Source organism: Bos indicus x Bos taurus, chromosome 17, assembly GCF_003369695.1.
Source record: "Bos indicus x Bos taurus breed Angus x Brahman F1 hybrid chromosome 17, Bos_hybrid_MaternalHap_v2.0, whole genome shotgun sequence".
Lineage (NCBI taxonomy): Eukaryota > Metazoa > Chordata > Mammalia > Artiodactyla > Bovidae > Bos > Bos indicus x Bos taurus.
The window spans coordinates 9,398,063-9,425,403 of NC_040092.1; the positions used below are offsets into that span (position 1 = coordinate 9,398,063).

A 27,341-nucleotide genomic window follows, 5' to 3' on the forward strand; every position below is an offset into this window, starting at 1 on the left:
GGCCCTCTGTGAGATCACATCCCCCACATTCACCCAGAAGCCGTGGAGACAGGATACCCAGAGACTGGGGACAATCAGCTGGCCTGTCTATCTAGGGCCTACAAATTGCTGGCCTTGTTCCAAGGCCTCGCCCTGCCAGGGACGGTCAATGGGGCTGTTCTGGAATTCTCCCTGGGGCAGAAACCTGAGGCCAGGTGGTGAGGAAGCCCTTCCCCTCAGAGGCCCGTTGCCATGGACACAGCCACTCTCTGCTCTCAGCCCCTGGCTGTGATTTCAGTCTGCTGGGCAGCAGGCCTGGTGGCCTGTGGGTGCGGTCACCCAGCCACAGCTGGCCATGGGCATTTCAAAGTTAGCTTCATCTGGAGCTGGGGCCTAGAGGGGGCGGGGTGGGGGACCTTGGTGCCAGTGGATCTGAATAATTCCAACCTTCCCACATGGGGTTCTTGGGGGGGCCATGGGGGATTCTGGGAGGCCCCTGGAGTGGTGACTGAAATTGTGAAGGGGCCTGAACACTTTCCTGCGAGGCCCAGGACTTTCGCAGAGGTCTGGGACCCGGATCCCCAGCACATAGGTGATGAAGGCTCAACCTTCTCAATCAGGAAGAGGCAGAGGGTGGGACGAAGGAAGGATCCCAGCTAACAGCTTTTTAAGCTGAGGACTGGCTTCGTCACCCTCTACTCACAGAGGCTTATGATTTCCTTTGTTCTGAAACAAAAACCAAAGTCACATGGACCTCGGCATTGCTAGGTTTCCTCCCTCACTGTCCTTGATTATCAGGCTCCAGACACTTTGGACTCTCTCTGTTCTAAGAACACAGTGCTCTCTCTTCTGCCTCAGGGCCTTTGTACCAGCTGCTGTTGTTCAGTCGCTTAGTCATGTCAAACTCTTTTAGACCCCATGGACTGCAGCACGCCAGGCTTCCCTGTCTCTCACCATCTCCCGGGGTTTGCTCAGAAGTCATGTCCATCAAGTCGGTGATGCCATACAACCATCTCACCCTCTGTCACCCACTTCTCCTCCTGCCCTCAGTCTTTCCCAGCATCAGGGTCTTTTCCAGTGAAAAGACCAGCTGTAGCCAGCTTCTTTTCATGGTCTGCTCTTTCTTCCTCTTCAGATCTCAGCTCAAATGTTACCTCCTCAGAAAGGCTTTCCCTGTTCCCCACCCCTCCCCATCTAAATCGCTTGCCTTGGACCATGAGCCCCTTGGAGGGTGCAGGCTTATCTAACTCGGGGCTCACATACAGTAAGTGCTCAGCAAACAGAAGCTGAACGACTCGCCTTCCAGACACCTCTCGGGGCTAGATGGAGAGCTGATTAAGAGTTCATCATCATAGCTGCCCTTTATCAAGCACCTTCTAGGTACCAGGCGCTGTGCTAAGTACTCTGCACACGTGGTCCCATTAGATGTCACAAGGAGAAACCCACGTGCCCACGTGTGGATGGAAAGATTTTCCTGGAATTATGAATACAAACCAGGGACTGTCGCAGTGACAGTCCACTGTAGATGGGCAGAGCTAGGAGGGCACGTGGAACTGTCCAATCTCCTGACTTTACAGAGAGGGAAACTGAGGCCCAGAGGGGAGAAGGCATTCGTCCAGATCACACAGCCGATAAGGGCAGAGCAAGGAATCACTGCCTTTTTCTGGGGTGTTCCTGTTGATGCGTCGCTCTGTGCCCTGCGTTATCTTTCAAAACAAGGACTAAGTGAACACGCTACGGTTTAACTGCATTAGGGGGCCCGCTGCCCCTCAGGAAGCCCAGGATTACATGGGCTACAGTTATGGAAGCTGAACGTGAACCCTAAACTGTGAGGTGATGGTGGGGGTGGTACTACTAGCAGCAGCAGTGTAGCGCAGCGTTAATAGGAGTAGTGAGAGCGGCGGCAGAAGCCAGAGCAGTGCTAATAGTCGCGGTGGCGGTGGTAGTCGCAGCAGCAGCAGCAGTGGTACAGAGGCGGTGCTATATTACTAGTAGTAGCAGCAGCAGCAGCGGAAGTAATAAGACACATTTTGACCCAGCAGCAGCAGAGCAGTCGCCCTCATCCGAGTAGTAGAAGTATTAGGAGATACCCTTGACCCAGCGGCTGACGTTCAGTCAGAATCCCAAAGCACCCGCTTACGAGGCTTCAGACTATTCCAACAGTGTTCAAATAGGGCTCCTCACGTAGCCCTTGGAAGCCACCCCGAACACGTCAGTGGGGCACGCCTTGGGTGCGGGCTGGAGTTCTAGAAGGTGCGGACAGGCGTGAGGGACTCGCCGCTCCCGGGGAAGCGGCTCTCTGCTCACAGCGCCACCTACCGGGACCCGCGGGACCTGCAGGAGGTCGGCGCGCAGGCGCAGCGGCGGTGGGGCGCCCAAAGCCGCGACGCTGAACCAAAGGAACCCATTGATCAGCCAAATAAACCCAGGAAATGGAATCGTCCTCCGTCTTCCCGTAAGCTTCTGTAGAGGATGACCAATGGGTCAACACTGAACAATTAGCAGCCAAGCGCTTGCCTGGGCGGTTTCATTGATTCTCAGTGAACTAAGAACTGTTAGTATCCCCATTGTACAAGACAAGGAAACTGAGGCTCAGAGAGGTGCAGCGATTTGCCCAAGGTCACTCAGCTGATAACTAACAGAGCCAGACTCCGACACTTGGTCACGTTACCATACACATCACACACCAAAATATTCGTGCAATTTAACACTAAGACAGCTTATTTCATAAGTTTCTAATTGTTTTACAAATAGTATTTATTTATTCATTCATTCGTTTACTTTTGTGTGGCCCCACTGTGCAGCTTGTGGAATCGGTTCCCTGACCAGAAACTGAACAGAGGCCCTGGACAGTGAGCGCTGGGAGTCCTAACCACTGGACCACCTGGGAATTCCCTACAAGTACTTAATGTAAGCCTCACAACCTCTGAGAACGAGTACTGGCGGGACTCCCCCACCCCACCCCCCCGCCCCCGTATGGAAAAGGAAACAGGCTTTTTATGGAGAAATGAGTGTCAGTTCCTTGTCTATAATAGAAAATTTGAATCACAGTTCAGTGAGATTTAACTAAATGCAGCAACGAGTAAAGAGTCCTTTTTTTTTTTTTTTTTTTTTTAATATAATTTATTTTTAGAGTCTTTGGCCACACCACACGGCATGCAGACCTTACCCAACCAGGGATGCAAATGGTGCCCCCTGCAGTGGAAGCTTGGAGTCTTAACCACTGGACCACCAGGGAAGTCCCAAGAGTCAGTCTCTATCAAACTTTTGGGCTCACTCTGTCCGCTGGCATCCGAATGGGCACAACTTGGGGGAGATGAGTCTGATGAGAGCCCGAGGTGCCCCCAGACCTGGCAGGATCACCCTGGCTGAATCCTCTTGCCCCATCCCTGGGGTGTTCAGTCTCTTAATCTGATAAATGCAGCTTCTGATGCCCACGTCAGGGCACTTGTGAAATGATGTATACAAAGTACTTGTGCAGGGCCTGGTATACAGCTGGTGCTCAATGTGTGTTCCTTCCTCCCTGCCCCAGGCAGAAGTGAGTCCCACTCTGACAAGGATGACATGAGAAGGCATAGTTGCACTGCTGACTTCATCTCTGGGGTCACAATCCCAAAATGCTCCTGGGGCCAGGCAGGTACCAGGAATAAAGAAGGCTGTCCTGGGAAAATTCTGACCTTCCACAGAGAAACTGCCTTCCTGGTGTCACTATATTATGTTGGAAACATGCAGGAAAAACTTTTTTTTTTTTTTTAATGTGGACCATTCTTAAAGCCTTTATTGAAAATCTGTTACAATACTGCTTCTGTTTTATGTTTTGGTTTTTCGGCCATGAGGTATGCCGGATCTTAGCTCCCCAACCAGGGATCGAACCTGCACTCCCTGCATTAGACAGTGAGATCTCAACCACTGGACTGCGAGGGAAGTCCCAAAAAGCTCTTTGTAATATATATATATATATATATATATATATACACACACACACACACAGAATTTTAAAAATTTGTTGGCAGAATTTTATATTCAAAGGGAAAAATCCTAAAAAGCAGTTAGAGCTTAGAAAGATCAGTGGCATTCTTCCTATCAGCAATGTTAGGAAACATCATGAAATCAGAGACAGCAAAAAACTTAGTTCAGACTTCTAACCCTTGGCCACATCAGAGGGAACCTTCCAAACTGGATATCCGACTGATTGTGCAGAAGACCCCTGAAGATGTTCCAGTTTTCAGAGTCAAGCTCAAATTCCTCAGTGGCACGATGTCTCACATACACACACAGCCTGCTCTGGGTCAAGCCAAAAGGACATTGCCTATGAACTGGAGTGTCCCCTCTTCCTCCTCTATTGGGATCCTCACAACCCCAACTTTCCCATCGAGGTTCAGTGTGAGCCCCAATCTGTGGACTCAGGCTCCCTCTGGGCACCGACCACGCTATATTACCTCTGCTGATTTACTGGTCCATCCTGCCCACTAGACTGTGTGTTATGCAGGAGCAAAAATGAAGTAAAATATTTTCCCCCACATTTAACCCTAGTACCAGAAAAAGCACCCGCCCATGATAAAGTACAAATAACCAATGGTTACAGGGTTGGGGAGGCAACAGGGATTGGTGGAGACTGAGGCAAAGTGAAAGTCTATCTACCCAATCGCCCCATCCAGCCAAGGGAGCAGTCACTTCTCACTTTCAGCCAGGCAGTTTGATTTCTCTAAGAAGCTAGAAATAAAGATTTTTTGGGGACATATCAGTTTCTCAACGTGGCAGCCAGTTCTATTTTTCAAAACCAGAAAATAGGAACCAGAGACTAAAAAGCAAGTCCTTGGCTGGTTCCCAGTTGTATCCTTTGATCCAGAAAGAACAAGAAAAAAAAAAAAAAAAAATCAAGAATCAAAACAGCACACCAATGTGATTCCAAAATAGAGATTTATTTATTAAGGATTATTTAGTTTCTGCATAAAAATCACCAATTGTTCCTCACTGGGTTTTTAAACATACATCAATTCTTTGTGGGTTGCTTTGGTCATCCTGACACTTTAAAAAGACAATTTTTTTAAGAGCCAGGAAGGACAGTTAAGGCAGTAAGGCATGTTCATGGGTTCATCCTCTCCCCCTCAAAAGAATACACATGGTAGGTAGTTGCTTAGGTTGGAAAGGCTGTCCCTGAAGGTAATTATGCAGAAGAATGCAAATGCAATCATCTACGGTTGGTTATTTGTGTCTGATAGCTTTAAAATAAGCCTCCCCTTGGTCATCAAAGGCTTGCTGGTTGGTTTCAGCTATAAAAAACACTGTCTGGCAAAAGACAGTAAGAGAGGGCTCTAATGACAGTGCCGGAGGCTCGGCTGTGCAAACCACATGAGAACACACACCAGTTTTCTTTAAAAAGAAAAAAAATCCCACAAGAGGGGCCCTGTATAATTTCAGATCAAACCCCCTCATGGTCCTTAAAACACTCAAAACATCATTCAGCCAGCTCCTCAGAAAGACACGTGCCTATTTTCAAAGTGACGGATCTAACACCACTTACCCCAGAGTCATGCTCCAAATGGGGGTTGGAGGGGACCAAAAAACCCTAGGACTTGATTTATTAGAAATATTAATTGATTTTTACCACACTGAAATGAAGGCATAAAGTCAGTCTGTACTGTCATGAAATTTAAAGGAGATTCTAAAGTGTGACAGTTATTTATTGCTCCAGGAGGACAGAGCCCAAACGTGACTTTTAAAAGACCAGGGCCGGCCCCCTGTGGACCCTGGCCTGACTCAAGGCTGCTCTGGGGGCGCGCCACGGGCAGGGGGCAGCTAGCCAGCCAGATTCACAGTGATTCGGGTTTGCCTGTCCCTGCAGGGGGTCTGCGGTCCAGGCTGTGCCGTCCAGAGTACCCGCTGTGGAGCTGGCCTACACCTTGTAGTTGAGCTCGGCGTTCATCCTGGTGTACATCTCGTAGATGACGTCGATGGTGGCCGTGTAATTGACCAGGAAGAGGCGGATCTTCTCCAGGCATTCCTCCTCCGTCACGTTCTGGCCCTTGGAGAGCGCTTTGAGGAAGTCGGACTTATAGGGGGCGGCGTACAGCGCTGCCTTGAGATGGGTGACAGGGGGTGGCACAGTGTTAGAGGAGGGGAAGCCCAGCCACCGGTCAGGTTCTGGGAGGGAATGCCCCCAAGGTCTGCACTGGGCATGAGGCCTGTGTTATTCATGGCATTGAACAGGAAAGGCCAAATGTGGTGGTGGCGGGGGGTTGTGTGTGTGTCCCTTTCTACCAGGTGAGGGACAGCAGGAAGCTTTGGGGACAGACAGACCTGGCTTCAAATTCCAGCTTTTACTGCCGACTAGCGGTGAGCCTTGAGCAAGTTACTTAGCCTCTCTGAGCCTCAGTTTCCTCATCTGTAAAATGGGGATAACAATGGCACCCGCCCAACTGGTTGCTCTTGTCAGGATTAAGGAGGTCGTGCCAAGTGCTGAGCACAGCACCAGGCACACAGTAGGTGCTCTGCAAGGATGGACCTCTTCCCTCCGGTGGGTTCCCTGCTCTGGAGGTGAACAGCTTCCTCCTGAGACCCACTATCTGAAGGGCAGGGTGGGGAGAGGATGGCGGATCTGTGCTGTTCCTCTTTTGACCTTCAGGGGGCGACACTTGCCTAAATTTCAGGGCTTCGCTGACAACTTGAAAAGCCCAGAGAACCAGAAATTCATAGCATTTCCGAACTAGAAGGAAAACAATGCAACCGGATAAAAAGGCTTAAGAGTACAAGTTTGAGAAGGGGCGGGGGGTGGGGGTGGAAGGGAGGGAGGCTTAAAAGGGAGGGTATATATGTATACTTATATCTGATTTGGCTTCCCTGATAGCTCAGTTGATAAAGAATCCGCCTGCAATGCAGGAGACCCCAGTTCAGTTCCTGGGTCAGGAAGATCCCCTGGCGAAGGGATAGGCTACCCACTCCAGTATTCTTGGGCTTCCCTTGTGGCTCAGCTGGTAAAGAATCCGCCTGCAATGCGAGAGACCTGGGTTCGGTCCCTGGGTTGAGAGGGTCCCCTGGAGAAGGGAAAGGCTACCCACTCCAGTATTCTGGCCTGGAGAATTCCATGGACTGTATAGTCCATGGGGTGGCAAAGAGTTGGACACAACTGAGCAACTTTCACTTTCATGTCTGATTCACCTTGTACAGCAGAAACTAACACACCATTGTAAAGTAATTATCCTCCAATTAAAAAAAAAAAAGAATCAAAATAGAAATAGCTTCAACACACCAAGCACTGTATACAGAATAATACATAGACTCTTCACAATGAGCCTGTGAGGCAGGGCCTATTTTATGTCTATTTGCAAGATGAGGATACTAAGCTCAGGAATCCTGGCTCAGGAATTTCTGTGTGACCTTTAGCAAGATACTTAACGCCCGGGGCATCAGTTTCCTCATCTGTGAAACGGAGCCAAGGACAGGGCCTCTCGTGAAAGTGACCCTCCACGGGCAGCCCGCCTTGAGCTAGGCATTTAGGGCACCCAGTTATGGCGGTGGTCGTGAGGCCTTCACAGGGGGCAAGGCCCTGTGGGCGGCGGGGGAGCAGGGCTCTTGCAGTCCCTGCCCGGGATGGGTGCTTGCCAGGGCGGACGGACGGCCCACAGGTGCCATATTTCCTGCCTGGATTCAGTTGACGCCTGACCCTGCCTGCCCATGACCTGTGCCACGCGGGACAGAGACCCGCCCTCAGAGCCCCATTCTCTCCGCAGAGAGGATGGGCGGGCAGGGGGCGCTGTAGGATAAAGGGGGACCAGAACAGTGTGCAGTGCACCCGTGGGCTCTCGACGCCTCTCCGGTGGTATTCTCCCATAGCCGGGCTGGTGCCGAAGGCCTGTGGTCACCATCACCCCAACACAAGTCACCAAGAGCCTCGTGAGCAGATGTCCCTTCAGCAGACACCCCCGTGGGTAGGCACAGGGGCCCTTCCTCCCCTCCCCACCCGCCTCCAGTGCCAGGGTCCCAGCTGAATCCAAGGGGCCAGTGAGGTCAGCCCACCGTCAACCTGAGGGCCTCGTCCCTGTCCTGGTTCTTCTCATGGTCTCCCAATCGGGCCCCTCGTCAGAGCTGCCACAGAGCACTTAGGAAAATGCCCACCTTGCAGCAAAGGCCTCTCATCACACCAGTCTCATCCCAGACAGACGGGGGAGAGCCCCTCCTGAGCCCAGGGTGAGCAGCGCAAACACGGACACGGGGCAGGGGTGCCACAGCGACGGAGCGTGTGGCGGAGGGCGAACCCCACAACCAGGGGTCCCTCTGCGCCCGCGGGGTGGCTCACCTGGAAGATCTTCTGCACAATCCAGCCGTGGTACTTCTTGAGGGCCATCTCGTAGGCCTTGGTGGCGTTGACGCGGATGAGGTTGGGGTTGTTCTCATCCCGCTCGCCGTCGCAGATGCTCTGGAGGAAGACCTGGATGAAGCGCAGGCCTCTGCAGCCGGAAAAGAGAGGGTGCGTCAGGGCGCAGCACGCTCCCGTTGGCCCCGCCCACCCACTGCACAGAGACCCGGATGTACCCTGAGCCGGATGTACCCTGAATAAAGCACTTCCCGTGACCCTGGAATACCAAAGCTGACAGTCACTCAGCTGTCATGTCTACACCAGCTTCTGTGTAACATGACACCCCACCCCCCTCCACTTCCAGGGGATCACCTCACGTGTCCCAAGTACCTCGTCTACACCTGGCCTGGGGCTGACCCCGGCCACGGCCTCTGCTGGGCTGTGAAGTCTATAGAGGGCAGGGTCTGGACGCGCTTTGCCCATTTCTATGGCCATGTGGCCATCCGTGCTTGAGGGACGAAGCCAATCAATATAGTGTTGAAGCCCCAGCTCTGGTCCTCAAAGGGCTCAGGGACCACAGACCAGGGCCATGCAGAGAACACGAGCGAGTCTGATCCTGTGGGCTCCCCGCTCCCATCCCTGCCTGTGCCGTGGTCCGCATCCTCCCGTGGCCACTTGAGCCCTTCCTCTGAGGTAGGATGATGCTCCAGGAACCAGGAGCAGGGTGTGGGTCATGGCAAGGCCACCAAGTTTAGAATCAGATCAGTGCCAGCCCTTTATTCCACATCATCTCATCTGCTCCCCTCAGTCCGTCCGGTGAGACTGAGCTCAGCACAATCTGCCCACTTCACGGAGGGGAATACAGAGGTACTCCAAAAGCCTCAAAGGCTGAGATATAAGTTCATATCTCAGTCTCATATCTTAGACAGTGAGAGCCTGTCTCACTCCCTAACTGGGCTCCTCTGCTCCCTCCCTGCAAGGGGGTGGGGATCAGTTTGGGGGGTTCTTGGGGCAGAAACGCTTGGCCCGAGGACTGAAAGGATAAAGCTCAGCTTTATCACGTGTGAGGCGAAGGAACTCCTCCATGCTTGGATCACAACTCTCAATCACTGGGGATCAGCCTGGACTGTGAACCACGCTCAGGGTCTAGTCCCAGCCCTGCCCTGACTGGCCACCTCTCCTGAGCCCCTGCTTCTCCCAGCCTTTATGATCCTCCTGCTGCCCAGAGCTGGAGTGAGTCTTTGTCAAGCCTCATTTTACCCCATTGCTGATGCCCCTCCGTGGCATCCCAGGACCCCCAAGGAGGCTGGAATTCATCCTTGACCAATTGCACCTCATCTTTCCCTGCTCCCACCTTGCATCTAGGGCCCTGGCTGGACCAGATCCTCCTGGAGGGGCGGATACTCTGTACCTCTCCTGCCCTCCCACCCCTGCAAGGCCTCTTCCTCCTGGGACCCTGCTGCTCAGTCTTGGAGATGCTACTTGGTAACCCTCCTCCAGGAAGCCCTCCCTGATTTCTCTCTGCTCCAGGTTCTGATATCCTGCTGCCATGACCTGCCCCGCAGCCTGACCCCCTGCCTGGGCTGGACTGTGATACCCTAAGAGGGACCCTGCCTCTCCAAGCAGCATCCCACGCATCCGGCACCAGGCACAGCACATAGCAGGTGCTCATTATGTGCTCGACTTGTTGACATCCACCAGGATCTGCTCTCCCAGTCACCAGGCTCTGCCCATGTCTCCTCTGGACACAAACAACCTACTTCCTGACCTGAATGTCACTCTCTGCCTGGCTCTTCCTGAGAAACCTACAGAACCTGCCAGTGGATGGACCCAGGGGCATTCCTCATTCCAGGTATGTGACTCTCTGGCTGACACACAAGAGTAGGGCAGCTCAGTGTTGACAAGTCATAAAATAGGCCATAAAGGTGTTAGTTACAGCCCACCTACCCACTGATGCCCACACTGGCTACATCCTCCAGGGAGCAGACTCTTCCTGTTCCATTTCACCAAAGAAGTGCACAGAGAGTATGGGGTGAGGATTAGCTTCTGGGGATGGGGATCCAGGGAAAGTGTGACTTTCCTGGCTCCTGACTCCAGGCCCCAGAGAAGGGGCAATGTTGGGAACATCAGTGGAGCAGAGAATGGGTCCCTGGCTTCGTAGCTGCTGCCAGGGACTGTGGAGTCTGCATAGCTGAGGGAATCCAGGAGCTGGCAGAGAGCAGCATGAGCTCAGCAAGCGAGCTGCCTGGCCCTCTGAGCCTCAGCGGCTTCGTCTGTAAGATGGAATGACTACACGGTTCCAAGTATGTGCCACGAGGACAGTGCGTAACATGGTCACAAGCACTGTCAGCTAACTCCAGGGTGAGACCATCTGAGTTCAAGTCCCGTATCGGGGTGCCCTGCCCCCAGCCCACAGGTCGAATTTATGTGAATTAGAGTTCTTTTTTCTCTAGATGCTGTGGTTCTGTCAATAAGCTGTCATAATATACAAATCTGCCATGTGCGTGATGTGACTGGCTGGTTGTAGTCAGGACGTCTTTGTGCAGTGCACGACCTGTGCAACTGCAGAGCTCAGCCACTCTGTCCCAGCCCTGGCCCTGTGCCCTGAGCCCACGAATTGGCCCCAGAAGCCACCAGCATCCTCCGCTAGGACATAGGATATATGGGGATGATCATACCTAACTCACAGCACATAAAATATGATCAGGCATCTAAAGAGCTTAGCACAGTGGCCAGAGTATCTGTGGGTTTGTTATGCATCTGGTGAGGCTGGAACCAGCAAGAAGTGTCACCATCAGGCAGAACTTGGCCCCCAGGGTGCTTTTTCTCTGTCACTAAGTAGCACTGCACAAGAAGAACGCCTATGTGGAAGATGGACGTGCCCGTCCGCCCCGTCAGAGCAGACGCCCTGGGGCAGTGGCGGGTTGGCTGTCCGTCCTCTGCAGGGCAGGCCCCCAGCCCCCCGGTCACACAAACACCCCGCCACCCAAGCCCATCACCTCTTCAGCCACATCAGTGCCAGCGTGGCCCCCACTTTGGGCCACTCGGCCCCGTACATCTCCTTCTCCACCTCCAGGATGTTCTGCAGGGTCCGGAACTTGGTCGGGTTGGTGTCATAGACAGCTTTGATTTTCTGGAACAGAGCACACAGGGTTTCCCCCTGGGGAAGGCTGCCTCCATAGCTGCCACCCCAGCAGAGCCTCGCTGTCCTGCCAGGACCGGCGTGGGGGCTGGTCACGACAGTAGTAACCCCCAGGCCATCCGCATTCACTGGATGTACGCGGCGCTTCACAGCCACAGCCTTCTCTAACCCCACAGCAACCCTGACGTGCCTGCCGTCGTGCCAATTACAGATGAGGAAGCAGGCTCAGAGAGGCGAAGTGATGTGCTTAGGGTCACACAGCTGGTGCAGGTGGGAACGGGGTCCAGCCCTGACCAGATCCCAGAGTCCACGTTCTCCAACCACTACTGACAGCACCTTGAACCCCAAGTATCTGAAGTTTCGCTTCTGTGGACAAACACAAGTAGGTCCTTAGGATTCAGAGATGTCCCACAGGAAGAAGGCTCCTGAGTCAGAGGCAGGAAGTTTGGATGTGAATCCCACCCCTGCCACTTCCTTGCTGTGAGTCCCTCAACAGCTCTGGGCCTCAGTTTCCCTGTCTGTAAAATGGGGATAACGACACAGCATGGTGGGTCCTTGCTGGGGGAGGGGGAGGGCGGTCAGCGGTTGGGGGATGCCATCAGGAGCTCTAAGGATTGAGGAAGGAAAGGGCTGGGTCAGTGCAACTGTGGACCCCGGAGTTTATTTTTTGTTTGGTGGAGTGAATCCAAGTACCAGCCAGTTCCTTCTCAGGTCAGCCCTCCAGACTGTGAATCACAGTTTGGCTGTGACTGGATGGCATGACTGCAAGGAGAACCAAGAACCTGGAGCCTTGAGTCAGAGGAGCTGGGGGCCAGGCCTGTTTTCCACGTCTCCTTCTGTTCCTTAGCCTGGGGAGCTTGCAGTGGGTAGCAGGGCAGTGTAACCAGGGTGGGATTAGAATCCTGATCTGGGTACTGGGGCTGCTAGGCCAAGTACATACGGTGATGTTGCCACTTATATCCGCCTTGATAGGAGTAAACACTGGGGAGCCGAGGCAATCTGGGGACAAAACAAGAAGAGAGACGTTAGAATCCCAACAAGGGTGATATTCAGGACCATGGGACAGGGGGAAAGGTCACTTGATGTGTTTAAGGCAAGAACTGTTTGTAGGTGTTAAAACAGTTCGTGGGCAAGTAAATTTGGAGTCCTGGGCTCCAAGTGAGACCGGTTGCTTACTGCAGGACTTGTCAGAGCCTTTAAAATACAACCAGATTCTCTAAGGGGCAAATGCTTTTTCTACAGCACCCCTCATCCTAGGATAAAAAGTTCTGTATCTGCACCATCTAATATGGGCCACATGTGACTACTGAGCACTTCAAATGTGGTGTGATCTAGGCACTCAATTTGTAATTTTATTAACTTTCATTCATTTAAATGTAATACCCACATGTGGCCAGTAGCTACCATATTGGACAGTACAGTGTAGAGCATCTCGCAAAACTAACACTCTGAGAAACCATCTTGGCCAACAAGGCAGATGGCTGCTAACAAACCAGCTGGCCAGGAAGCAGCTCGAGAAATCTTAGTCCGTGGGAGAAGAGGGGCCAGATTTATGAAAGATAACCTTCTCATTCACCAGCTTCTAAGGCAGAAGTGAGCTGGTGACCCAGAGGCCCCCCGGTCCTGAGACTCTGCGTAGGAGCCTGGGAGAAGCCATCAGCAGGGGGACCCCCGTCACTTAACAGAGCTTCATGAACTGGGGCTGCACACCTGCTCTGCAGACACTGCAGTCGGGGGTTGGGAGTATCCCTTCTGCTCCCCGAGCCTCAGTTTTCCCATCCAGCAAGTGGGCCAACAGAGGTGGTTGGAGCTGCTACGAGGATGACTTGAAACCACCCACTTCTGAGACACATACTTAGTTCATCTCTGACATCCGAATGCTCTCCCTTGGAGGCAATGTTCCTTTCTTGGTGGTTCACAAAACAACAGACCACCTTAAAACAGGTGGCGCCTTGGAGCTGATGAAATGTGGACCAAGAAACTGGCAGTGCCTGGAACTCAGGGCTCCCTGGGAAATATAAGCAGTCTACGGCCTGTTTCTCCTCCTTTCCCGCCTCTGTGACCCCCCCCCCGCCCCAGCAGGCCGTCATGGGGACCAGAGACAGCCCACGGGTCAGAGCTCCCTGCTGAGGGCTGGGCATGGAGGGAACAGACAGGGAAGGGCCGGGTCTCTCCTGAGCAGACTCAACAAGGACTTCAGCCTCAGAGCCTGAATTCAGCTGTGCTTCCCTGCCACCTCTGAGCATCCTCGATACAGAGCCCAGGGGGCAAAGACACCTGAGCAGGCCACAAGTGGGTACCAAAACCTATGGCGGGGAAACTCCCCCCCGCCAGCTTCCCCTTGTCCGCAGGCCAGGCAGGGGCTTCGGGCAGGCACCAGCCAGCTGCACGGGGCGGAGGACTGGAGGAGGGCCACCTGTGGGCTGAATTCCACCCAAGGTGACCCGGCACACCTGGCCAGCCATCTGGAACATTCTAACTGCATCTGTTAAGAGAGGTGCATTGAGGAAACAGCACTGGATGTTTTACATGAAAAAGCCCCAAACCCCATAGAAAGGAGGTCAGGTAGGAATCCAGACAGACTGGGTTTGAATCCAGGTAAGCAGGTCTCCTGCCTGGGCTCCATGTAACTTAGTTTCCTCACATGGCAAATGGGGCAGCATGTGTACGTACTAAGTCGCTTCAGTCATGTCTGACTCTTTGCTACCCCATGGGCTGTAGCCCGCCAGGCTCCTCTGTCCCTGGGATTCTCCGGCAAGAATTCTCCTGGAGTGGGTTGCCATGCCCTCCTCCAGGGGATCTTCCTGACCCAGGGATTGAACCTGCGTCTCTTACATCTCCTGCATTGGCAGGCAGGCTCTTTACCACCTGTGCCACCTGTACGTATTTCATAGCGTTGTGGTGGGGATTGAAATCCAAACACTGAACACATTTAGCAGAGTGCCCAGTGCAGCAACCCTCAGTAAATGAACTCTGACCATCTTTATGACTTTGGGACACGACTAGGGCTAGGCTCCGCGCTCCAGCAAACATCACCCAGGCTTGGAAGTCACCAGGTCCTCCAGGGCCTGCGTTGAGTGGGAACACAGGGCCCGAGCCCCTGGCCACCTCTACTCTCCTGACTCCCAACTGAGGCCCCCTTGGGGCCCGAGTAGCCGCGTGGCCCAACTGCAGGCTCCCGGGTACAAGATCCTCAGGCTGGAAAAACCCTCCTCTCAGCTTGCCAGCCTCTCTCCCACTCCTATGGGGTCACATCTCCCTTCCCAGACGGTGGCAGGAGCTGCTCTGGGGTGCCAGACGGGGGTGCAGACATCCTGTCCCACCAGATCCTGCCAAGGGCGTTAATGCAGTAATGACTCCACCCATGGTTTCATCCTCCCTGATGTATCGCTGGCCTCATCCTGCAAGGCCAACCTGGGAAGCCTGTGCAATTTGCTAGTCCTGCACCGTGTTCTCTGCCGGGACGCTTGCCACAACTCCCCGGAAGCATGATGATGCACAGTAATAATGCAGAGAACTTCCTATGGTCCAGTGGTTAGGGCTCAGTGCTTTCACTGCCCAGGGCGCGGGTTCAATCCCTGGTCAGGGAACAAAGATCCCACACGCCAAACGGAGTGGCCAAAAAATAAAAAGAAACCTCAAGAAAAAAAAAAAAATGTAAGACAGTCAAGACTCTCCACCGCTAGTGACTCTTTCCCTCTTGACTGTGTAGCCAAGGGTCGCCAATTCCGAGTCTCACAGGGGCCATGCAGGCGCCATGGATGGGCTTTCTGGGGACTGGCAAAACTCTTCTAAAGGCATGACCATGGCTGCACCTCCTGGTCTTTCAAAAATATATGGTGCCCAAAGACATGAGGCGGGTTGACAGATGGACAGAGAGGTGGACAGACAGGTACAGTCAGATATAAATGGTAGAATCTAGATGGTGGCTACGTGAATAGCTGCTGTGAAATTCTTTCAATTTCGTTATATGCTTGAAATTTTTCATATAAAAAACTGGAAGAGAATGTCAGGCTTTTTTTTCCTGCTCATGAAAGTCGGACCTCTTCCTTCCACTTTTTCTCCAAGTTCACTGCACTGCTACCCTCGCTGTGGTTCCACGTGTAAGTCTGTCTTCCGTCCACCTCCCCCTGAGTGCTGAGAGGGCAGAGACCAGGTGGTCTTAGTCCCCTGCTCTGCTCCCCACCCCCGCAGCCAGTGGCATGAACAAGGGGGCAGATAGTGGGAAACATGAATCAAGAGGCACCCCACCGTGCTTTTTCCAGCCACATTCTTGTAGGGCAGACTGACCCAACGCACGGGTCTGAGGACCCACACAACTAAGATGGCAGAGGCCATGGGAAGGGGCTTGGCCTCGGTTTCCCCGTCTGTAAAGGGACCGTCCCTGTATGGCTGCTGTGAGGGAGCATGGGGGAGGCATGCCAAGTCAGGGCTCAGAGCCTGGCCGTGATTTGATTACCACTGCGGGCTGATTTTCGAGTAATGCCATCCTGCGTGGAGATGCAGAACCAGGGTTTGGCGATCATCAGCCACATGTGGGTGGCTTACCAGCTTCTCACAGTGACTCAGGTCAGTCGACAGGCATTTTAGAGACACTGAGAGTAACATTCGGTTTCCCTGGCTCTGGAAATGGCTTCTGTGTGGTTCTGAGTGTCCTCCCTACCCCCAGATGGCAGGGAGAAAGGCTGTCTCATTTTCTCCTGACACCACGTGGGGCCCGAGGTCATCGTGGTCTGCAGGAGCTGGCCCCAAGGCAGCTGCTCTTGCAGGTCATGGCGACCATGCAGAGACCAGGCTTCTGCTCAACAAGGGGTGGGATGTGGGGCCTGGATGGACTTCTGGAGCCGGGAAGGGAGCAGAAGGAGAGAGGGGCAAAGCAGGGCTGGGAGATGGCCCCCAGGAGAGGGGGGTGGTGTGTACATAGAGAAACACACACAGGAGTCGGGTCAGCAGCATCTGGACCGCCTGTGATCAGAGGAGGAGCAGCGTAGAGCTACGCAGCCTTGGTCCTGAGTTCAGATCTCAGATCTGGCATCACTCTGGACAAGTGACTTAACCGCTCTGGGCTCAGGCCCCTCCCTTTCCAGAGCCCCAAGGTGCTGGGCAAACAGGAGGCACTCCAGGTGACCTGACGCCGGCCTCCACACGCCCTATGGAAGGCTCTGGGCTGCTGTTTGCTTTGGCTTAGCCTGACGCTACTGGGCTCTGAAATGCCTCATGACGGTGCAGGGTCACCTGGTGAGAGCCAGGCACTCACACACAATTCCAGACCCGAGGCTGGTACCAGCATCCCCTCTAGCCTTTCTTTCTAGAATGTTTCCATCTGTGTGTGTGTGAGCTCGGCAAAAGCGAGAGGACTCTGACCGCAAAACTGAAAATGATTTTGACCCCTGAGCACTCGGTGGCCTGCGAGCTGAAACTCACGCCGGCCCTGCTCTGGACACGACGCATTTCTTGTCAGGCCACCCAGTTTTACCTTTCATACAGAATACAGTCCTGCCTCAAAATTACCTTTCTAGTTTTACCTGTTTTGCAGTTATCCCAAACTTGTTTTTCATTATTGTCAGCCAATGGGCTCTTTAGAATGGCACCCGGAACCTGCCAGAAGAGAGGGAGTAGGCTTGGGTGGCTTTCTAGTTTATCGTCTCACATCCAGAGTAAAAAGAAGCCATCTCAAAAACAAGAGAAAAAATCAAGTACATTCCCCCCATCTTACTTCATAAAGGGTCACAGATTCTAAACACAGTCAAGCCTTACCTTGGTCACCGGGAACATGTGGCAAATGGCCCCTTCTCTTTAGACTTTTCCTAAGCATGCCACTCGGAGAAGGCGATGGCACCCCACTCCGGTACTCTTGCCTGGAGAATCCCAGGGACGGGGGAGCCTGGTGGGCTGCCGTCTCTGGGGTCGCACAGAGTCGGACACGACTGAAGCGACTTAGCAGGAGCAGCAGCAGCAAGCATGCCACTCAATCCAAAAGGCATAACAAAAAGGCCAATAAGTCTGATTACAAACCCCAAAACCTTCTATATGGGATTGGGTGGGCATGGGAGGAAATCCCATCACCAATCAAAGCCAAACAGCAAACTGATTGGGAGAGGGGGTGACCCATGTAACAAATGTCATAGACCAAAGACTATTATCCCTAATATGTAAAGAGCTCTAACAAATTAATAAGAAATAACCTCCTTATAGAAAAATGGACAATTAAAAGACATTTAATCTCAATAATGGAAAAAAAAGCAGTGAAATATTTTCCATCTACCAAATTTGATGAATGTACCAACTTTCTCTCTAGTTCAGCTATCCTGGATGGAACTTATCCAAACATATGACACATGTCCCTGCATTTGTACAGCAAGCCATTTGCAGTGTACTAAACAGGGCCATCATCAAAAATAGGAATTATGATAAAGATGTGGCCCAGTGATATCAGAGGCCCCCTCAACTGTTCCCTAAATGGGTCTACATGGTATGCTTCCAGGGTTTTAGGACAGCGTTATGTAGGTTGTTTTTTTTTTTTTTGCTGTGCCCTGTGGCATGTGAAATCTTAGTTCCCTAACCAGGGATGGAACCCATGCCCGCTGCAGTGGCAGTGGAGAGTCCTAGCCACAGGGCTGCCAGGAAAGTCCCCAGCTTTGTGTAGTTTTTAAAAAATTCCTCTTGCTTTCTCGGCAGTGCTTTGATTCTGTGAGATACTGGGAGAACAAGCAGCCAACTCTGTCAGCATCACTGACAGAATAAGAGGAAGCAGACACCCAGCAACACTGTGACCTCTGTGACAGTTCTGCCCGGGTCTCTGCCATGGTTCAGACGGTTGAGGTTGTCTGGAGAGCAGAACTCCCCATAAGCCAGCAGTCCCCATGTGCCGCACAGAATCACATTCATTTCCTGTTTTTCTGGCCTCCATGTAGTTGGAAAGCACCTGCTGTTATGCTCCGAGCAAGCCCCCAGCACATACTTGGAAATTTCCATCCAAGCTGCCCCCTCTACGCCTGCCTCTCTAGGCAACCATCTCTTCCAGTAGGTGATGCTCCCAACACTGGGCCACAAGGTGACCGAATAGCCCCCACCCTCTCATTTCATCTCAGGAATAATTTTCACTCAAGAACAAAAGCATTCTGCTTTTAAGACGCACACCTTCACTTTCAGCCTGTGTGGTTCAGTGTGGGAAATCCGGGCCCAACCCGTAAATATTCATTTGAAAAAGGAAGAACAGGGTGCCTGTGTCAGGATGCTAGGGGCCTGGTTTGGGGAGGTTCTATTTCAAATTCAATTTTTTTTTTTTCAATAGCTGGATAGTAAGGTTTCGCTGTTAATCACGTGGGACAGATTAACTTTACAGATCCTAGGTTACAAGGATCATAATGGGAGGCACTCAAATTACAGCTGATGGAGATGAATCATTTATTAATCCCGTGGTATGTGGGGTGTGCATGTGTGGTGGCTCAGTCTGCAATTAGGCCTATTTTGAAGCGTAAGAGCCCGAGAATGCTCACCTTTCAAAAACTAGTTCCCACTCTAACTTCTATCTAAGAGGAAAAAATATTTACCAAATGGTACTTTTAAAAATCACCCGTGGGACTTCCCTGGTGGTCCAATGGCTAAGACTCTGTGCTCCCAATACAGGGGGCCCAGGTTCGATCCCTGGTCAGGAAACTAGATCCTGCATGCTGCAACTAAGACCGAGTACAGCCAAATAAATAAAAGAAATTTTAGAATAATTTTTAAAATTAAAAAAACAAAAATAAAATCAGCCCCGTGACATGCCAACTCTCTTTATCCACAATTGTCCCCTTTGGCAAAAACCAGCCAGCAATTGGGAATGCAAATGGGAAAATGAGTTCTCTTACTTGCTGTGTGGCCTGGGAGAAATTAGTTAACCTCTCTGAGCTGCAGTTTCCACATTTGTAAAATGAGGTTAATAACACACCCCATCTTATAGAGCTATTGCAAGGCTTAAATGAGGCTGTAGAAATAAAGGGGTTAGCATAATTTCTGGCTCAGTTTTTTAAAAGTTATTCTTTATGATTATAATAATTGTTATCATACATTATAGCATCATTCTTTAGGAAAGAAATCCAGGAAAGAATGATTCCAATGATTAAGATGTCAAAAAGGGAATTCCCTCATCGTCCAGTGGTTGGGATTCACTGCTGAGGGCCTGGGTTCTATCTTTAGCTGGGAAACTAAGATCCCACAGGCATGACAAAAAAAAAAAAAATCAAAAGAGAAAGAGATGAAGACAGGGAGGAGAGAGAGGTAGAGAAAGGTGTGGATATGGATAAAATCAGCAGGAACTTTCCAGTTATAAACTAAGGACTGTGCACTCCTGACCATTACAGTCTGAGATCTCAGCAGGGAGTGGTGAAGGGAAGGTGGCCTAATAGCAGCGCAGAAAATGAATCATTTCTGAGCCAGAGGAAGTGAGCTGGCCACAGAACTGCAGATGGAGAAAAGAGGTTTTATAGGACCCTGGGGAGCACTGATCCATTGTAAGGACTTGTAAAGGCTCAGATACAGTTAACACAATAACAATTTTTTGGGGAAAAAAAAGCCCTGATACAAGTAACTCGGTAAGAATGTAACACAAGCAGTTAACATCCATCCAGACCCTTTTAAAACTGAAACAATGCAACCTAAGACCAGAACTCAACATTGCTATTCTAACAAGCTCATTGAAATGAGCACAGTGTCAATGCCAGATGGGAACTGCCAGCATTTCCCATCCCCCACAACAGCTCTAAAAGGTCCTTTCTGCTCTGAAAGACTTGTGTGCAGGGCTGGCCCCCTACAAAGCCCTTCCTCGTTACCTGACTTGGTCACCTCCCTTCATCACTCTTAGCCTCAGTCTCCTCTTCTGTAAAGTGGTGCCCATTCCTCCTAATTCATAAGGTCGTGAGGAGGAGGATTGGAAATGAGAGATCGGCTTGTTCAATGCTGAAGCACATGGAAGTCACTCAAAACATGGGTTACGCTAGCTATGGGGTCAGGCGTTATACCTTACAAAGCCGCCGTCACGCATTCTTTCCATTCCCTTTCAAGTTATCCATTGGCTGGGCACCGATGCTCTGCCAGGCACGTTGCTGGGGCCTGGGACACGATTCACAATGGGGCACTGTTCCTGCAACCAGCCCTACGCAGTGGACATCCCACAGATGAGGAACGAGGTGGGGGCTGGACAAGCTAGCAGGGGACAGAGCGGATGTCTGGGTCTTCCCTCTGGCTTCTCCATCTTCTTCCCTCCAGGAGCAGAGGCCAGACCTCCATCCTTGACCTCAGGGCTGGACTTTTCTGAACCCAGAGGATCAAGAAGATCTCCTTTTCACTAGAGGAACAAAGGTGGTGGACACCACTGGTCTGTGCTCTGAGCTGGCCTTTGGATGTTATAAATGAGAGTTGCTTTAGCAGCCAGGCTGCTCAGCTGGCCCCTAGCCCTGGCAGCTAGTCACCAAGAGCCCGAGGAAGCTTCTTTTTGCAAGAACCTTGTTGCCCAAGGGCAGTGTGGCAAGAGGTGCAGATTCTCAGGCTTTCGGGTGGAGAGATTCTCGCATTGGACGCCAACATCATCTGGGGGAGTTAGCCTCCACCAGCCCCCTTGGAGGCCTAGCTTCCCCCTTTTACAGTCGGGGCTGCAGGCTTAGAGAGGGGAAGCTCCTGGGTGAGGACACACAGCTGGGACACCGTGGAACCAGCATTCAAGCTCAGGCTGGCTCTGCTTGATACCAATTTCCATCTATATGCAGAGTACATCATGAGAAACGCTGGCCTGGAAGAAGCACAAGCTGGAATCAAGATTGCCAAGAGAAATATCAATAACCTCAGATATGCAGATGACACCACCCTTATGGCAGAAAGTGAAGAGGAACTCAAAAGCCTCTTGATGAAGGTGAAAGAGGAGAGTGAAAAAGTTGGCTTAAAACTCAACATTCAGAAAACAAAGATCATGGCATCTGGTCCCATCACTTCATGGAAAATAGATGGGGAAACAGTGGAAACAGTGTCAGACTTTATTCTTTTGGGCTCCAAAATCACTGCAGATGGTGACTGCAGCCATGAAATTAAAAGACGCTTACTCCTTGGAAGGAAAGTTATGACCAACCTAGATAGCATATTGAAAAGCAGAGACATTACTTTGCCAACAAAGGTCCATCTAGTCAAGGCTATGGTTTTTCCTGTGGTCATGTATGGATGTGAGAGTTGGACTGTGAAGAAAGCTGAGCGCCGAAGAATTGATGGTTTTGAACTGTGGTGTTGGAGAAGACTCTTGAGAGTCCCTTGGACTGCAAGGAGATCCAACCAGTCCACTCCGAAGGAGATCAGCCCTGGGATTTCTTTGGAAGGAATGATGCTAAAGCTGAAACTCCAGTACTTTGGCCACCTCATGCGAAGAGTTGACTCATTGGAAAAGACTCTGATGCTGGGAGGGATTGGGGGCAGGAGGAGAAGGGGACGACAGAGGATGAGATGGCTGGATGGCATCACTGACTCGATGGACGTGAGTCTGGGTGAACTCCGGGAGTTGGTGATGGACAGGGAGGCCTGGCGTGCTGCGATTCATGGGGTCACCAAGAGTCGGACACGACTGAGCGACTGAACTGAACTGACCTGAACTGAGAGACTCCCATTCAGGGACTTCAGCCAACAATAAACCCGGGTTCAAAGCAACTTCTCTCTAAGCCTCCCAAGCAGCCAACAGATGAACAGGTTAACACACAGGGCCAGAGGCAGCCCTCTGTTTAGGTGTTGCTCGGCTCTAATCTGGGCCAGGTAAGCTCACGAGTGGGTCTCACCAACACACAGGAGATGCTTCTCAAGGTTAATAAGACCTCACTCCCTACTTGCAAATACACCTCCAATGGATGAGAGGAGTCAGCAGGCTGGTTCAGTTCAAAGTTGCAAAACCAGGGTTGGGGTGAGTGGGGGAAGTGGGGGAGTGAGAGGGAGGTCCAAGAGAGGGAGGATATGTCTACACACACAGCTGATTCACTTGGTTATACAGCAGAAACTAACACAACATCGTAAAGCAACTGGGTTGTAGTTTAGTGGCTCAGTTATGTCCGACTCTTTTGCAACCCTATGGACCCCGCCAGGCTCCTCTGTCCATGGCATTTCTCAGGCAAGAAATACTGGAGAGGAGTGGGTTGCCATTTCCTTTTCTGGGGTTGTCCCAATCCCGGGATGGAACCTGTGTCTCCTGTATTACAAGCAGATTCCTTACCACTGAACCACCTGGGAAGCAACTATACCTCAAAAAAGAATTTTTTTTTAATTGCAAAACCCATTGCCTTAAGCGGCTGTAGTAGCAGCGGAACCCATCCCGGTGAAAGGAAGGTGGTGGGCTGGAGGGGAGTGGTGCCCCGGGCAGTGAGACTCTGACGCAGGTATAGAGCCAGAAGCGAGTGATGTCATGGCGCCATCTCTGGGGCTGCAAGCTATTCAGAAAGGCTACAGCATGGATTTCAAGGTGGGGTAATAGGGAGCCACTGCAGCTTCTAGACAGAGAGTGACAAAACTAAATGATAACCAGGTCTCTCCCTTCGCCTCTCTCTCCCTCCATTCCCCACGCTTCAACTGCAAATGCTCTGGAATGGTTGTGTAATCCACCGTAAAAGCTGAGAGGGTAGGGCCTCACAGAAGTCAACTGCAAACTGATCAGTGGTGAGATCCGATTACTTGGTCAAGGTGGAGAAAGAAGATGGACAAAGGGTTGTTGACCTCTAGGTGGACACAGCAAAACCTATCCGGCTTGGGAGGCTCAGACCAGAGATACAGAAGAACGAGCCCAGGATACAGGTGCTCTGAACCACACATGACCTGCAGCCCAAAAGAATCAGCATTCATCAAGCCCAACCAATTCTGTCCCAAACCACATCCAATGAAGCATTAAGAAATGTGACTGCGCTAAACACATGTAAAGCCTTCACCTGCTTCGACCCAGCAATTTCCCTTCAAAAAATTAGAAATAACCAAAGAACTATGCAAAGAAATATACATAAGAATGTTCACTGTAGCATGGTTTACTAGAGAAAAAAAGAAACAATGTGAATATCCAACACCAGGGGCCTGGTTAAACAGTTTATGGCTACATTCAAACAACAAAATTCTAAGTAGCTCTGGAAAATGACAGTTGACATGGAAAGCTAGTTATGCTATATGGTTGGGTTTAAAAAAAAAAAAAAAAAAAGCAGTTTATCCTTTTCCCCTTAAAGTTGGATAAAGAGACAAATGGGTCTGAAAGGAAAATAGTCTGAAATGTCACCACTGATTTCTCTTAAAAAAAACACGGGACTTTTCTGGTGATCCGGTGGTTTCCTGGTGGTCCAGTGGATAAGAATCTTGTGGCTCAGCTGGTAAAGAATCCACCTGCAATGCAGGAGACCTGGGTTTGATCCCTGGGTTGGGAAGATCCCCTGAAGGAGGGCATGGCAACCCACTTCAGTATTCTGGCCTGGAGAATTCCATGGACCATATAGTCCATGGGGTTGCAAAGAGTCGAACACAACTGAGCGACTTTGACTATACATTGAATGCAGAAGACGCAGATTCAGTCCCCGGTCCTGGAACTAAAGTCCCCTAGGCCGAGAAACAACTAAGCATACATGCCCAGTGCAGCCAAATAAATTAAGGTTTTTTAAAATAACAACAAAAAACTCTGTCTCAAAAAGCCGTGAAAGGATTAAGTGAACCCATCTACATAGTCTACTTAGCATGGAGTAAATGCTCAATAAAAAATGGCAGGGAGATTTTTAATTTATCATTTCTTCTTGATCAATTTTTCCTCTGAGAAACAGATCTTCCTTAAAGAAATAAATACTTTTTAAAAACACTGCTCTTAGCCCTCTGCTCTATTCGTATCAAGAGAGGAAGCTCTCAACTGGGGGTGACTGTTTCTCTGCAGGTATTTTTGGTTGTTACAACTTGGAGAAATGGGATGCTGCTGGCATCTGGCAGAGAGAGGCCAGGGATGCCACTGAACATCTTACAAAGCACAGGACAGCCCCACCCCCCCACTCCAAAGAATGGCCCAGCCCCGAATGTCAGCAGTGTCATGGTGGAGAAACCCTGCTTTGGAAGGAACTGCCACAATGCCATTCAGACTTATTGAGTTCAAACTTCAGACCTGCTCCATGCCAGAGACACACACGGCACCCAGATCACAGATCACCCAAGGGGCCAGACATTCCCAAGACCTGGACAAAGCCCATGTTTCAGAGCAGATGGGCCAATCTCCATCAAACCCGGTGTGCCAGGGGAAAGCCACTGGTGGGAGCATCCTCCCCAAACTTCAACCCTCGGGAGGAACCCTCCCCCGAGAAAAGCCTTAATGCTTCAGAACGGATCATCACGTTTTTCAAACAGTGCTAAGAATTATCCTCTGTGGGCCGACCCACTGAGGCTTCTGTATAAATGGCGGCTCTGTCAACAGATGTGACGGCCCACAACACCCAGTTCGCAGCAAAGACAAGGGTCTTTTGAGATCAGGGAAGGGGGAGGGGACGTTCTCCTACCCAGGCACCAGCTCACCACCCGCTCCAGCCACCACCACCCACCTCTTTTCCCGTCAAACTGGCCCGATACTTGCATCAAGTGAAGGCGGCCCCGAACGCAGAAACTGATGGACAACCTTGCTGAAGATGCAGGAGGAAAAGGCCACAGAACTTACCTTGGGGGTTTCTCCACCTTGAGAGACAGCTAACATTTGGGGCTGGCTCAGTTCTTTGTGGTTGGGGTCTATGTTGTGCCCTGGAGGGTGTTTACCAGCGTCCCTGACTTCCAGCTGCCAGTACCATCTCCCTGTGCCCCTTACCCACCGCCCCCCCAGGATGTGACAATCAAAAATGTCTCCAGATACTGCCCGTTGTCCCCTGAGGGGGCAAAACTGTTTGAGTTGAGAAGGACTAGATTAAACAGATTCTGAATCCTTATTCAGAGCAAATATTCATAGAACTAAAAGAGGAGGGAAAAACCCATCACAAAAACCAACAGTTCCTCAATGCTAAAATCAGACAGTTCGCAAGCTCCTGCCTGGAGATTTAGCATTATCTCAACATGGAGATACAAATATTAAGAATATTCTGTACATTTAAGTGCTGACTGAGCACCTACTGGGCACCAGACATTGTTCTGAGTATCAGGGATGCAACAGTAGACGTAAAGGACCCAGGTCTGAGAATCGTACAAACCAGGCAAAGGCACTCACTCAAACACTCATTAATCAATCATCTACGCTATGAAGGAACCAAAACTGAACTCAGGAACTTGTATAACAACCACGCCCCCAACAGCTAGGCATTTAAAGGCCTCGGAACCTTACACACTCCACCTCATTTAGTCCTTGCCACTAGCCTCAGAGATCAGCATGCCCATTTCACAGATGGGGACGGTGAGGCAAAGGGTGGAGGAAGAGAACAGGGATGTGACTTCATGTAGCCACAACCACCCCAGAGCCCACAGCACTGTAGCAACTACTGCCCACTGGGAGCCCTGATTACCCTCCAGGGGAAAGGGAGTGACTGCCCTGGGTGCCACCATCCCTTTAGTCCAAGTTAGTGTCAGCTTCTGTCAGTCTGCAGGTTTCTGTTGGACTCTGCCCTGGGGACTGGTCTCTTCCAGCCAGGCCACCAAGTAAACCAGCAGGGCGGGGTTTCGGGAAAGCCCACATGGAAGAGGAGAAAGCAGAGCTCAGGTTGCATTCTTTCCTGGAGACCAGCAAGGCAAAGGGCAGGGCCCTACTGTCTTCTGTTTCCCATTTTCCATCCAGGGTGTGGGCTGGGTTGGAGGACGGGAGAAACGAGGGTCTGCAACTGGCTTAGGGCCGCCTCCCAGTGTTCCTGTGCCCTCCCAGGGCATGACAGATGGGGGAGGGGACTTTTTCCTTTGGACCCCACCCCAAGCACCCAGTGTCTGATGTCACCCCACAAAGCAGGTCCCCTGGTCTCGACCCCTGCTCCAAACGGAGGGGAAAGTTTAGGTGGTTCTCCCCAAGAAGGGGGCCCGAGAGTTTTGCAACTCCATTTCCAAAAACCCCCTCCTCACTTTGCCAGGCTTTCTGCCCCTGGAGTGGGGGTGGGGGGTGGGGGGTCTTGGACTTGGAATTATGAGGAAAAGAAGGGTTCACACCGTCCCACGAGGGAGAGGATGGGAGAATTTACAGAAAAGAGGGGGTTTATCAAATGAGGGTTTCATTTTAAAGTGAGAGAGTTGGGAGCCATTCAGAAGAGGAAGAACGGGAGGATGGGGTGAGGGATAAAAGACCTGGGCGGTGGGGGACGGTGGGACGCTTTGGGGGAGACAGAGGACTGCAGAACTGGGGATGTGGTAGAGTAGGGGTGTTCGTGGGGAGATGGACGTTTGGGGCGCACAAGCGGGTGGAGATCTGCGGGCATCTGACGGATGAAGTGTCTGGGGAGACAGAGGATTTGTGGATGTCCGGGAAGAGATGAGGATGTGACATGTTCTGGGGAGAGAGGATCTGGGAGCGGTCTGGGATAGGGGAAATCTAGGGTGCTTGCAGAAAAAGGGGATCTTTGGTGCCTGGGGAAGTAGGATTTGGGGTGTCCACGGAAGGGCTGGTTTGGGGATATTTGAGAGAAGGAAGCGGGTGCATCTGGGAGCGCCCTGGGGCAGGGCTCCCGGCCAGTTCCCCCTTTCACCCCGGCTCACCGAAGAAGGGCGGCAGGTGGGACACCGCCTCCAGGAAGGGCCCCGTCTCGATCTGCTTGTCCGCAGGCAGGGGCCTCAGCAGGTGCTCCGCCAGCAGCGCCATTTCGGGGTCGAGGCCCGCGGTGATGCCCCAGCCGGCGCCGCGGGCGTCCACGCCGCCCCCCGGGCCGCCGCCGTCAGCGCCGGGGATGTCACTGCCGCCCTCAGCAGCCTCCGGGGACGCCAGCGTCGCCACTTCCGCCCGCGCTGCGCCCGCGT

General features: G+C 51.7%; 1 protein-coding gene across 2 annotated transcripts; it reads right to left on the reverse strand.

Moving 5' to 3' along the window:
- Positions 1–4,880: 4,880 nt before the first annotated feature.
- GLTP (glycolipid transfer protein) lies at positions 4,881–27,341 on the reverse strand. Of its 2 annotated transcripts, none has more exons than XM_027566531.1 (5): positions 27,084–27,341; positions 12,358–12,416; positions 11,275–11,408; positions 8,276–8,426; positions 4,881–6,058 (listed from the first exon to the last, which is right to left on the reverse strand). In XM_027566531.1, exons 1-5 carry the CDS (start codon positions 27,184–27,186, stop codon positions 5,876–5,878), a joined length of 630 nt encoding a protein of 209 aa, XP_027422332.1. In that variant the 5' UTR covers positions 27,187–27,341; the 3' UTR covers positions 4,881–5,875. The 2 variants fall into 2 exon arrangements, with proteins under 2 accessions (XP_027422332.1, XP_027422333.1); XM_027566532.1 differs by having other exon boundaries at positions 4,881–6,054; positions 27,084–27,296.

Bases quoted from the DNA above. Each gene is read 5' to 3' on its own strand.
- GLTP (XM_027566531.1), bottom strand. From the start codon at position 27,186: ATGGCGCTGCTGGCGGAGCACCTGCTGAGGCCCCTGCCTGCGGACAAG. The intron at 12,417-27,083 runs GTGAGCCGGGGT...TTTTGTCCCCAG, and splicing joins CCACCTGCCGCCCTTCTTCG to ATTGCCTCGGCTCCCCAGTG. The intron at 6,059-8,275 runs GTGAGCCACCCC...ACCCATCTCAAG, and splicing joins TTGTGCAGAAGATCTTCCAG to GCAGCGCTGTACGCCGCCCC.